The 13909-nt window shown below is 41.1% G+C and overlaps 1 protein-coding gene across 3 annotated transcripts in view; it reads right to left on the reverse strand.

Annotated features, from left to right (window-relative positions):
- MMD (monocyte to macrophage differentiation associated) overlaps window positions 1–13909 on the reverse strand; it is a 41359-nt gene continuing 27450 nt past the window's right edge. For all 3 annotated transcript variants that reach the window (XM_064676032.1, XM_064676033.1, XM_064676031.1), the window contains exons 2-7: window positions 11092–11173; window positions 4720–4880; window positions 3874–3948; window positions 3442–3543; window positions 2990–3059; window positions 1–2207 (exon numbers count right to left, since the gene is read on the reverse strand). In XM_064676032.1, the coding sequence (XP_064532102.1) occupies window positions 2007–2207; window positions 2990–3059; window positions 3442–3543; window positions 3874–3948; window positions 4720–4880; window positions 11092–11173 (691 nt within the window). In that variant the 3' untranslated portion in view covers window positions 1–2006. The remainder of the gene's footprint in view (window positions 2208–2989; window positions 3060–3441; window positions 3544–3873; window positions 3949–4719; window positions 4881–11091; window positions 11174–13909) is intronic.

A 13909-nucleotide genomic window follows, 5' to 3' on the forward strand; every position in this document is an offset into this window, starting at 1 on the left:
TTTCCAAATTGCACCAAATGTTTATTGTTAGTCTAGTACATTCAGTATCATATTGACTAGAATACAGTAATTCAAAATATTTTTGGCGAATTGAAATTTTTTAAAAACCATTTCAAACACTCCAGAAAGCAATGCCATGAAAAATTAACTTAAAATTAAAACATACTCAAGCAAATAGTTTCACTTTCGACTACAGAAAACCTTTACACGTATATTTTAGTGGTTTTAACAGGACTGCATTTCAACAAAATATATGAACTCACAAAAAGTGGAAAATATTAAAATAGACACAATGTTAAAAAACTGAGGCATCCAGATGTGCGAGACTGTTGCAGCAGGAATTACCTGCCCAGCTCTTCTCTTTGCTCTCTTTTGGGGCAGTTCATTATTCTCCTGTGGTGGTGCCACTTCTCTGATCACCTGCTAAACACCACACAGCGATTCTTCAACACTTTGAATTTAAAGTTTGTCCCTCTTGTAAATTCCCTGTACAAATGTAAATATTCTAAAACCTGCTGCCCTCTGGCAAATCTAAGTGGAAGGGGACCTTTAAAACATCCCTATCTTGCTACTCATTGTTTGCAGACAGGCAATATCCAGAACAAAATCTGAGAAAGGCAACGCATTTTGGTTTTGTTTTTAAATACTGACATGAAAAACCGAGTAAATTAGAAAAAGGATAAAGTCAATCTTAATATAAGACATTCATTACATAGTGGGACAGGATACAATTATTGGGCAAACAGTATTACAATGACTCTTCTACACTGGTCATTACAGCACGTGTTCTACAGTCATGACTCGCTACCACAGCTGGATTTCCTGTACAGACAGACAGCAACAAGGACCAGTTTTACTGTGTGAAGCCCCAGCATGACACCACACCGAGTTCCCCAAGCTCTGCTCCCTGGAAGGCTGTGCTTGTGGAGAACCACGAGCTCTGGGTGGTCGGTGATGCCCTGAACCTGCTCTGAGCAGGATTTCCCAGCAGAACCACCCCAACAAAAGCTGGTGGGACCAGGTTCTGTTGGTGGGTTTAAATCCCTCTGGAAATCCAAGCCTTAATGTTACAGCCCTGGAGAAATTACTGGTTTGGACAGGGAGCATCAGCTGCCCCCCTCCCTTCACACCTCCCAGCCTTCACCCCAACCAGTGCCAGGCTGGGCAGGACTGGGAACCTCGAGGAGACAATCACCTCAACTATTCCCTTTAAAGCACTTCATCACAAATAAAACCAAGTTCAGGTCCGTTTCAGTGGTACTACAGACCAGCAGAGTGCTGTCATGTTAGAACTCAGCAGAATCACATTTAGATCTTTTGTTTGTAAAAGTGGTTACTACACTTACACCTTTAACACAACCTTTGGAAGAGGTACAAGGTTTGCTTGTCAGGACAGGGTGTGGAATGTAACCATTTCTTGCAAGAGTTTGCAACATGAGTAGCTGCATAGATGACAGTTGTGTGTCTTCAGTTCAATAAATGTACTTTTAAAGTTTACAAAAAACACAAAAAAGTTTCTATAAAAGTTTCACATTATACCAAGATAATGAGTGGTAAAAGTAGATTAGTTGTCTGTGATTCATGTTTAAGAAATGACTAGTGGAAAGGTGATAGAAACCAATTTCAAATCAAGAGCGTTAACGTTTGCACTATTGCACTGACTTCCCCATTTCAATCACTAATTTAGAAAAATTCACATAGTTAAAAACTGTAAAATTAAACTAGGATACAAAATTTGTTTGTAAACATCAGGTAGCCAGTTCTGCTAACGTGGAATGGACTCTTGGTACTGCAGTACAGTATCTTGGTTATTTACAGCACTTGCCATGTGATGGGCAATGGCAGGACACAAACATCAGTTCACAGTAATTGTGTTCACAGAACTACCAAAGTCAGTGCAGTTTTGCTGTGCAATTTTTTTCCAATTTCCCCGAATTCCTTAAGTCAAATAATACTGTTACAGAGGCCGAGCGCAGATTGTTTTTATACCTATAGATATCTATCTCTCATAAGTGACGAATTTTGTCTGCAGGACTTCTGTAAAGGTACTTCCAGATGGCATAGTAATGGACAGCAGCTGCTGTGGCCACGAAGACGTGCCAGATGGCGTGGGCAAAGGGGATCACTCCATCACTCTTGAAGAACACCACGCCCAGGCAGTAGATCAAACCTCCCCAGGCAACCTCCTGCAGCCCCTCCGTGTTGGTCTGTCAACAAACAGGGACAGGTCAGCCTGGGCTGGGAAGGGGGCAAAGAGTTTTTCATGTGTGAAATGCAAAGTGATTTCCTCCCCACCCTGAGCAAAGGAAGGTGGGTGTCACAGCTCAGAACATCTCAGACAAGGAGAAAGGCAGTGTATTTATATCACACTTTGTGAAATACACAGTGATATATTTATATACTGTGTCCCAACAGCACTGTGGAAGTTATGATAGCATAACTCAAGAGTCAACACAAGTCTGATGGTTGGCTTCATGCTCATTAGCAGAGACAAAGAAAACCACGTTACTGTGTGCAAACTTGAGTTTAAAGCAACTCCTAATGGTTGGATGAAACATTCAACAAGGTTTTGGTACAGCATTCAGTGGAGCAGTTAAGGCATCAGCTTGAGAAGATGTCAGATTTGTATTATTTATATTTATTTTGTATTCAGCAGCAGAGAGGGTTAATCAACATTATTTAAAATGTGTAACTATAAATAAATGATAGTCAAAGTTTTGAAGTGGACAAGAGCCAGTAGGATACTTTTCAGATGCATCAAGAAACCCAAACTCTGTTTATCTCCCCAGTGCAGCCCAGGTTTAACAAAACAAGGCAGCACTTCACTGAAAGGTAGATCCAAAATATAACCAGCTGTATTTGGTTCTTCTGCAGAGAAAATTTACAATTATGGTGGACTAAAATAAACATTTTTTCCAAAAGACTGAGCTACACTGAACCTAATGTAGTTATAAAAGGCAAGTTTGTTTGTAATAGTCACATTCCTTACCATGGAAGTCACTACCAGAGCAGGAGAAAATCCCATCGCTAAATAGAAAAAGAGTTCAACGATCTTATACCTAAAAAGGAAGGATTTGAGTCATTTAAAAAGGTACAAGAGGATGAACATTTCCTTCAACAGTAAAACAAAGTTTTATGTTAGCATGGGTCCATTAAATTATTCACAAAGCTTTCCATGCAGAGACATTACCAATGTTTTATGACAAAATTACTCTAGTATTTATCTGCATTGTACAGTTGCAGGCAATACCTTCTCTAAATACTGCCTAGATGCCTTCACTTGCATGAGGTACTAGTGAGAATAAAACATTGAGACAACTTAAATTTTCTTACTGGATGAGAGCCTCAGTAGCTCATCTCCCAAACCAAAATAAAAAAGTCTAGTCTTGTTCTCTGAGGATGATTTTCAGTTTGAAGTCAAATGCAAAGAATAATTCTTACTTTTCATGGTAGAGAAATACATAGAGGGTTCCCCCAGCAGCCATCAGCCAGATAAACCATCTCATGTGAGATGCCAGAGGTCCCAGCTCACGGAGGTTTAACCTGGAGGCACAAAGGTTTCAAGAGACAGAAGTGATGGATGAACACACTGACACACTGGCAGTGGGGCCTGACAAAAGTAAATAAAGATTCAGGGCTTTAACTTCAGCATGATGGGGGAGCAGGCACTGGGACATTCCACCCACAGAGAGGCAGAAGGGGTTTGCATTGATGGGGTACGTGGAATATAAATAAACTACTTTCTAATGTTTTCTAACATTACTTTCTGTTCAGCAAATCCCAGGAGGTTACATTACATTGCCTGTCACAGCACAGAATGTGGGCAGTTGCACCTAGGAAGGTACCTACAGATTTTGGAAGGCAGTTCCTTACCATGGTGCATATGAGGCTGCGATGAAGACGTAGATCATCATCCTGTCACACATGTGGAAGCAATGCTCCATTGTCCTGGCAGAGAGAGAGCCAGTCACCAGGGCACATTTGGCAAAGATTTTTGTATCATCTCATTCTCCTGATGCACTTTGGAATTACTTTGGGGAAAACCCCATCAGCTCCACGACCTCTTAAAGCCACATGGAAGGAGCGAGACACTCCTGAGTGTCTCGCTGAGCACTCCTCCTCCATTCCTCTTCCCTGCTCCCTGGCAGGGAGGCAGAGCTGTCACATCAACTCTGCCTCATCCAGAAACTATTTAGTGACTACTGGCTAGGTCCAATTTACAGCCCAGAATTACAGAGGGGTCATAATGGGACCAAAAAACCAAAATAAAATAAAAAATAAATAATAAATCACATGTCAGTTTTGCTGCCTTGCTCCCAGAAAGGCTTTCTGCTGGTTAGCTGGCTATTGTGTTATAATTCTCTTGGCAAACTCTGTGTTCCTCAAAGCACTTGAGCATGCCATAGTCCCACACAGTGTTCTCATTTCTGCAGTAGGGGTATTATCCATCATCCACTTAGACTATGTTTTTCCCATTCTGCTTCTGGATTAAGAGCCACTAGGGCCTACAAAAACACATGTTTTCTTTGTGAAAAAGCAGCAGACATTGAAGCTCATCTGTACACGAGCTTGGCTCACTGTTTCTTCCGACAGAATCGAGGGTGGTTTTTGTCAGGATTCAGTAAAAAGCACCACTCCAGCCTGCAGGAAAACCGGCTCTGACTGAGAGACACAACGGAAAAACATCACAGCACAAAGTGAAACGTCTTCTCCCGCTACCTTAAGTGACTCTTTTTCCAAGACACGATGTGAAACACCGTGGAGACGATGAAGAGGGCGCAGAGCCCCACCCCGTACATCCACGCCGTGATCTTCTCCCAGCGATCGTCAGACAGCCGGTGCAGGAGGGCACTGCCCACAATCGCGGGGACAATGAGGAACTGGGAAAACAAAGGGACACTGTTAAGCCTTCCCCGCAGTACCACCCACAGAGCAGCACCAGCAGGCAGCGAGAGCTGCAGCGAGGCCATATGGCCTGTCCCCACCCACAGAAAGTTTGTCATTGAGTTTTAAGACACAGCAGCATCTTGGACAACGGCTCAGGTAACACTTGTAGCTGTTTGTGCTAAATTTCTCCTCCCATGGTGGCAGGGAAGGTTACCAGCTCCTCCAGCCACGACACAAAATCAGACAAAAAAAATTGCCAAGTCTTAGCAGTGGTTTTATTTTCACACTCTGCTTCGTCTCTTTAAAACCATGTTGATATTACTCCAGACTGGATTCAAGCCACCTCCAGTGCACAGAGGCAGAGCACAGGACAAACCAAAATAAACTTGAATCCCAAATGAAAAGAACAAAGCATTTAGCAGTGTGCAGTTGAGAGAATTAAGCAATAGTTTTGCAGAACTTAGGCTTTAGATATCATAAATAAATCAGCTGCAAAGTTCTCTCATGAGCAGATTTCTTAATGCACAAAGATGTTCTTTTAATGCAGTGTATCCAAGTCTGTTTTCCTTCCCACTTCCCTCTCAAGCATTTTTAATTCACATCTTCCCAAACAAGCACTGTTTGAACACCATGATGGAACTAGAATTAGCATGTTTGCATGAAGCATCCAAGAAATGGGCTGCAGGCTTCACATACATTTAAAACTACCCTCCTTTCCAGAATAAAATACATGATGCACCTTTGTATCCTTCAGAAAAAAAAAGGAAAAAAGGGGGGGAGGAGGAGATAACCCAAACAAAATAAAAAAAAAACCCATGTCCAACAAGTATCTAAAGAAGAGAAGCAATTGGCTCAGATATTTCTACCCCTCTGCTTCCACTATCAAGGCATATCCTTGTCAGCCTTTTAGTTAAAAATGCTGCACCAGTTCCCTCCCAGGCCCTACAGTGTGTCTTAAGATGCTAATTGGTTCACTTGAATTGCAAATAAGCTTCTTAGGTTAAATTCTTCATAATTTAACCCAAGTCTGTATGCTAAACAATAAAGCCAGGAACAAGCAATGTTTAAACAAATGTGGCCACTTTGCATTACAGGTTGGATAGCTCAGAGATCAAAGGTCTGGCCTGGCCTGCACTGTCTGTCCTTCTTCTACTGACAGACCAGGAGACATCGAGGCTCCCATCAGTGCAGAGGATGCAGAGCAAAGCAAATGGATCTAATAAGCAACTGGTTGATCCAGAGAGCTAACAACACAAAAGAAGCAGCTTTTCCTTCTGGTTTTCAAGCACATCAGCTGTAGCTTCGCTACTATTGTATTTTCCTGTGTTTTGCAAAATTTAGTACGTTTACACCAAAGCTACAGAGCTTTGAAAAGCATGGCATTGCTTTATCCACAGCACTGGGACCAGAGGTGAAAACACTTCCTGAGCTCTGGAATGAGACTCTGGAAGTTGACTTTGTGCACTTTCAGGCCAAACATAGTCTGCCGATCTGGTTCCTCGTTTATCACAAACCCTAGGTTTCCATACACATATCCCAGACAGCTCCCAAATTCAAGGAAGGTTGAAGGAGATCAGTCACTCCTGTTTTCCACATATGACACACAGTTTGAAGTGTGGCTGAAGCCCTTGAGGCAGCCAGGAAGGGATGAGATGTGACAGTTGCTTCAGTTGGGTTCTGCAGGACACAGGAGGATACTCAGCCCCAGAATAGTGTTGTACCCGTGTTTCTTTAGGCTGTGCAGTCCCACTGTATCCACATTTATCAGTTTCCTTCCCAATTTCTAGTGCAAATTTCAGCTTTGACTAAACTTGAGAGACAACTAAAAGGTTTCAGGGACATTATGTACCCCCAGGTACAAGGCAAAATAGGAAATCCCTCCTAATTCCCTACTAACAGCCGAGGCACGAGCTGCTCAGAGGCTCTGCTCGAGACCATCTCAGAGGAAGGAAGCCCTCTTGGGAAACAAGATTTAGATACTACACAGAATAACTTGCCTTTCTTACACAGATACCCCAGCTTTTTACTGATATGCTCAAATAAATATTTCACAAGTTAAGCTTTGATGTGTGATGCTCAAATAGGCCATAACAAAGTTCAGTGTCAATCAGCTTTTCCCAGTAATTATTTTATCTAAAGTAATAGGCTTAAAACAAATAAGCAATTTTCTTATCACTTCCTTCTCTGCACCTTCAGAATGAAGAGTACAAATGAGCACATGAAGGAAGACCTGACTTAGTCCCTCTTCTGCCTTGTCCTGGCTCTGCAGAACAATTCCCCTTCTCCCAGGGTACAGCTCTATACCCCAGGAGAAGGACTGACTGTTTTATTTTAAGTATTCTATCTGGAAACACTTTCCCCTCTGTGCCTGATAGGCACCATGGGAACAGTCAGACTAAACAAGAGATGTTTTATTACTCTGTTTTTTGGACCAAAAATAGCTAGATTAAACACAAAATCCAGAAATGATACCCTGCTGCTCCAGCCAACTGGATAAAAGTCCTTTAGATAGCAATGCCATGACAGATAACATATGGTACAATGGGCTTCATCCATCTTACAAAAGAAACACAACACTTCAATTGACAAAACAAGGCAGATTTTCCCATGTTCATTTGAAAAGTCTCCAGCACAAGAACTACATTTCAATCTCCAGCCTTCAGAAGGGAGAAGCAATTATCAGTCCTTTAAAAGGAGGGATACTTACCAAAAACAGTAGCCAGAGAATCAGATCTAAGAGAATGAGTGTGATTGTGCCGTGTCATTTCAGGGTGATGACACAGCATTTCTAAGTTGCCAATATTCCCAGGAAAAAAACAGCTACAAGTCACAAAACCTTTGCTTATTTCATCAAGGAGTGCAACTCTTCCAAATGATTATCATCAAACCCAGTAACTTAATGTACTGAGAACAAACCCAGAACTGTGATACTCCAATTTACTAATTTTAGCACCTTGATTAATCCTGGCTACATCACAAGTGGGGCTGGAAGAGAGAGGTGCAGAACAAAAGAGAAGGCAACAGTTTCCTAAGTTTTCTAGACAAATGCCAGAACGAAATGAGAGCATGAAAGTAAAAACCCCTTTGAAATAAGGAGGAAGACAAAGGAATAAAATATTTTTATTTACAGCTATAGGCAGGAATCTTTAAGAAGAGACTTGGGGACAACCCTCCCACATGTTACATATTTTGGGAAACCAACTACCACAAACTGTCAGGATGAGCAAAAAGCCTTAAGGCACAAAGAAAGAGGCTGAAACAGTAACCTGTGAACCTGAGCAGACCCACTTCAGGGAAATTACACTCTCTGGTTACCAACTTACAGCAAAGTATCTTCCCTCTGTCTGGGATTCTGCTCAGGATTCTGCTCCATTGGCCAGTGTTTTATCTGTGTTCTTCGTTTCTGTACACAATTTCTCCCACAGTGAGGTTTAAAAATCTGTTGGAAATTTTGCTTTTGCACATCACAATCATGGCAAATTAAGTTATTTTCTGTGCACTGAGGGCATAAAGATGGTCCATACTCCTCCTCTTGGGAAAGGACGACAACAGAAAGATCCACAAAGCTGCCAAAAATCACGTGTGACACGTAGAGGGAGCCATGAAGGGCTGTGTCCATGTCCAGCTGCTTGGTCCAGCAGTGCCCTCCTGAAGCCAAGTACCATCTCTCCCTACTCATCAATTGTCCCCTCGAATAAGGAGACCAGTGCCATGGAGTGGGAAGCCCACGGGCAACTTGTGCTGTGCCACACACAGTGCAGAGAAACTCTTCCTCCAGTCAGGTGCAACGGAGGCATTTTCATCACAGGAGCCCTTCTCAGATTTTGATGACCCCTTCTCCTGTGCTCACATGTCCTGCTAAATGCTCTAAGTCTCGTTTTTTAAATATTTACTTTACTTCTATTTTTCCAAGCGCTGCACAAATCCAGCCTGGAATAGAGGCCACGGCTTAATTTAAAGAATAGTTCCTTCTTTAAAGGCAGCTGGAAGAAACTTTTCGAGCAGTATTAAAGCAAGCCATGCCTAAATTCTGAGGTTTTAACACAACAGGGCACATCTTTTGTCTGATAAACCTTATGTACACTAGAAAGTTTCATGATGAAAGAGCCATCCCTCCCCTCAGACTTAGCTTACCTTACAACTCCAATTCTTACAACCCCTGCTTCTCTCATGCACTGCTTCCTTCCTGTTCTTCTAAACACAGAGAACAGTCTTTTCTGTCTCTGTTTTCAACTACTGAGCTGCCCTTCCTGTCTCCTACTGTCTGAAGGCAAGGCAGTGCTTCATTTAAAGCTAAAAAAAAAAAAAGATCAAGGCATTTTAAATAGCCTTACTAGCTGGAAATTTGAAGATGCCTTACTCTGCCACAAAAAGTTACCTTTTAAGCATTGTAACAAAAAAAGCTATGCCTGGGATTCTGTACCCTCGTTTATCATTGGGGATTTTTTTATTAAGCAACTGCCTAAACTGACTCCTGTGTAATTTTAAGTCAAAAACCAGATGGGATACCTGCTGAGGAGTACAGTCCCACTCATAAATTACAAGTTGACTGCTTCCTGAATTATGAATATATCTCTTTATTCCAAACCTTTATGGAGAGCCATTGCTAAATTCTGTTTAGAATTAGCAATGTCTAATTGAAAACTCACACTATGGCAAAGACTCACCCCTTTGACCATCTAACATTTAATAACAGTCTGTGACACAGAGAAGCTTCTTCTGTATAATCCACTGTTTTCCCAGCTTAGATTCCATTTCAAGCCTTTAATTATTGATCAAAAGTTAGTTATTGCATCCATTTTCATTTTAACAGTTCATGGTAGGTTTTAGCACATAGTTTGATTGTTCAGGAGGTAATCAGACAGCACAGACTGCAGCATTCCAAAAAATACTGATGCATCTTGGCTGTAACCTCCTGCTAACAGGCAGAAATAAGACATGCCTGTTTTTCAACTAGGTGAAAGCTAAAATTGCTAAGGAGCACAGCAACCTCTGCCAGATATTTTGAAATCTAACTTTTTGGCCAGAGCAAACAAGATTTGCACAAGGATTATGAGATAAACTACATATTTGTGCTAACTAACAGAATGTTGCTTCATTCCCTAGGCAAGTAAGCATATATTTACATAATGCTGTACATGAGACCCTTGGCTTAGGAACACAGAAGCTTCAGTTAACTTTTCTATGTGTAAAAACCAAGTGATTCTGTTTTTACCAGCACCATGGAGCTGTATGTTGGTTATTTATAAAATATTCACAAAGGATCCTTAAGAACAGAGCTCCTTCTAGAGCTGAAGAGTCCTGGGCACTACCTTGAGCTCTGCAGCTCACTCAGACACTCTGGAGATAAGGGACTGAGGACAAAGTCAAACATACTTCAAATGTTTGGAGTTAAACAAGGGATTGAGGAGAAGCACAAGCTGCTTTCATAAAAGGGCAAATGCTATCTCAAAAAACAAACAAACACATTTTTAAGTCCTTTTCAAAGTGCCAGACAGCAAATTAAACTTCCTAATTACTAAAAGAAAAAAAAAACCACAAAAAAAAACCAGCAAAGGGGACTGCTTTCCTTATTCTGTGTGTCTATATTGTATATTCAAACGTAGAATGAGTCTAAGTTGTGAAAATAAGGACAGAGTGGGAGTTTTCATAAGGCTGTCAGCACTATTGGTGCCTCTTTGCAAAACAGCAGATCTCTTGAAGAATCGATTCACAGATATCAAGTATCAGAACTGAGCCAGTCCAGCTTTTCTAGCTCATACCCACATGAGTCTGATGAAGCCTTTACCTGAACTTGGATAAAGCTTTCTTGTACTTGCAGTACACAATATTATGTCAGCACAGAACTGGGAAATCCACCTTGCAGGGTTAACTATTATTGGCCTATATTCCCTTTCTCATAGGCATCCTTTGACTGGGAGAGAAGAAAAATGTAAAGACTTATAACTTTGCTAAAAAGGAACCTTATGAAGCATCTGGAGCTCCTAGAGATTCAGAACAGGCACCAGCCATCACCAAACAACTGATTTTCTGGACTGCCAGAGCTAAAGCTTATACACACAAAACCAGTGAGGTCGTAAATATGAATACACTTGGGCAAAGGTGAGCATTTAGCAATCCAAACCCACAAAAATTTACTGAAACATCTGGTTTAAAAAACAAAAAAGAAAGAGAAAAAGAGGAAAAAAGAAGAACTGTACTTACTGCATGTGTGTAACAGTTAGCAGCATGCTCATAGCAAGTGGGTTTGTAGCGGCTGTTGGCTGGAGCTGGGTGGTTCATGAACCTGTTGAATAATTAAGAGGTACTTTTAGGCAAGTTAATAAACCATCTCTTGGAGTGGCCTGAAGGAATATCTCCAGCCTAGCAGGGTTAAGAATTATAAGTACAGACACGTTCAGAGTGACTGTTCTTTAACCTGAGTTCTCCCACCAGCAGCACACGTTACAGCGATTTCTGTGCCTGCCTGTCGCAGGGCTTGGTTATCTTCCATCAAGGCTTCCCACACATCAAGACTCCCTCTTTTCTGACAGCTTGGTCAGATGAAGAATGAACTACTTCCTATTTAAATTAGATAATATGGACTTGAATTGCTCTTGAAATCTGGACTTCATAGCTGCCAAGGGTTACTCTTCTTTTAAGAAGTTCTTGAAACTACAGCAATAATCCAGTTCTTCAACACCCTGGAATAAACCAACCTGAACACTGACTTTTTGATTCCTATAGCAAGTAATATTTGTGTTTGGAGTACTGGATGGCTCATTTTTTCTTTAAGGCCAATCCCATCTTGTGTCTGTAACTAAGATTCGAGATACACAGGGATGAAAGGAAACTCTCACGGTCAACTCTGAAGAGGAAAAATTTCAAGAGGTTTACCATAGACATTCCACCTTTTTCTCTAGGAATTTTCAAACACTACCTAACAAACAAACAATCACATCAAACACAGTCTGTGCAAGCCAAACAGAATATGATGAAACTTGAGAAAGCTTTGGAAAAACTTGCCAGTGCAAACGTTTCATTTCGCTGCAGTAAAATACCCAAACACTTGAGTTGTTTCTGTGAAACTACACAATTTAGATTTGTGTAGAAACATCTGTAAAAGCCAGCACACATCTATATGCAAGCAGTTAAATCAGAGCTATAAACTGCTCCAGCTCCAGTACTGTGTGTTATCCCAGCACAGCTGACTGTCCCATGAAAGGGATTCTCCTTCACTAATAATTCCTGTTTACTCCAGGAATGGTTTCTTACAAAACCATGCACTGACAATTAGTCACATATCCAACAAACCAGGAAGAGCTTCACAACAAATAGAGAATATGTCTTTATGTTCACAACTGAGAGCAGCTTTTTTAGCAAGATTTATGTAAAAAGCTTGTTAGACAAACGTTGGTCCTTCCCCATGTCCTCCTGGCTTAAGTCTTATGACATCCATAAAATATTGGCTGACCTCAACCCAGGGAAAAACAACCAACCAACCAAAAAAATCCAACCCAAATCTTGAGTAAGCAGTTCCAAATCTGTGGGATATTTCATTTGGTTTTCTTGGCTGACTTATTAAGTGATTTGTGAACCATTTTTTTCTAAGCTCCTCTATGAAAATGTAGCAGCAATGATAAAACAAAAGCATCGTGATCCCTCCCCAAATTGTGGCACCTTCAAGAAACAGTTTCAGTTGTTACTAATACAAAGGATAAGACAAATGTGAATTTAATTCACAGACACTGAGTATAAATGGTTGGTAGCAAATTAGTAACTGCAGGAGTTAATATATGGTTAAAAAATGTCAATTCCTTTGTCAGTGACAAGTGTCACCTTGCTCTCCTCTCCAAGAGGACAATGACACCATCATCATATACACACTCACAAAACATTTGTTGTCCAGTGCTTACAGGTCTCCAACAGCTGCTAAAGACCACCTCTGCATCCTCTAAAGTTGGAACATTCAGTTCACTCAGTCCTGCTTCCAAATTAGGAAAACATTTAAAAATAAAAGCATCTGTTGGCTCAGCGAGTGACCAGGCTCAGACTGCCCTTGCCCGACTCCATAAATTCAAAGTCATGGGAAACTTTTCACTGATCACATCTAGAATATTATTGCATTTCTCTGTGATGGTACTTAGAAGTTCCACAAGAAGTAAAAAATAAAAAAAAAGAAAAAGAAACCCAAAGCTGAAGAACCAACAGGAATAAGCTTATACTCAGTAGTAGCTTTATAACTCCCACTGTTCCTAATTTCTATGGAAGATATTATTATCATATAAAAATCTATAAATAATTGAAGATAGCCTGCTAATGGGATGTTCTATTATCCAGCAGAGGACTACTTGTAATTCTTTTTCCTTTTATTTAGTAGAAAATATACTCCATCTTTCTAAAGCAGCCACAACAGAGCTCGGGGTAATGTTAGATTTTAGACAGAATTATGAACAAACACTTCAGAAATTAGAAGCCCTTGCTCTCAGTAATTTGAAGACAGTTATCAGCAGCAGAATAGAACACAAAAACAGTAACAAAGCCATCCTTGCTCTGTTATCTACACAAAGGGTTGGGTTTTTTTCCCCTTTGTGGCATCACAGGAACAATGCAAATATCCCTTCACGTGTGGTTACTTCAGGCTGGCAAAGCAGACAAGCACCAGATTTCAGAGAACTTTGCACTTACAAAACATTTCAAACATTTCTTCTTATTTTACATACAGTAAGAACAAAAATGGTCAGGAACACGGCTGTTGAAAGATTTACTGGATGTCCTGACATCCCAAACTCGCTCTTTCTCCACCAGAGAGGGTTCTGCTGGAACCAGCAACACTTCACCATCCCCTTCACCCCCAGGTTTACACCAATAACACACCACCACTGGGGTGTTTTGGCAGGAGGGGCAGAGTTCAGCTTTACCTCTGCCTTAAAAACCGGGTCTCACAACACCCCAGTAGCACCTCTGCTGTACATGTGACCTTCCTGCACCTCTCCCTTCTGAGAGGCACCGACTGCAACAGGCTGCAAGACCCAGGCATCAA

This window comes from Pseudopipra pipra, chromosome 19 (assembly GCF_036250125.1).
Source record: "Pseudopipra pipra isolate bDixPip1 chromosome 19, bDixPip1.hap1, whole genome shotgun sequence".
NCBI classification, from domain to species: Eukaryota; Metazoa; Chordata; class Aves; order Passeriformes; family Pipridae; genus Pseudopipra; species Pseudopipra pipra.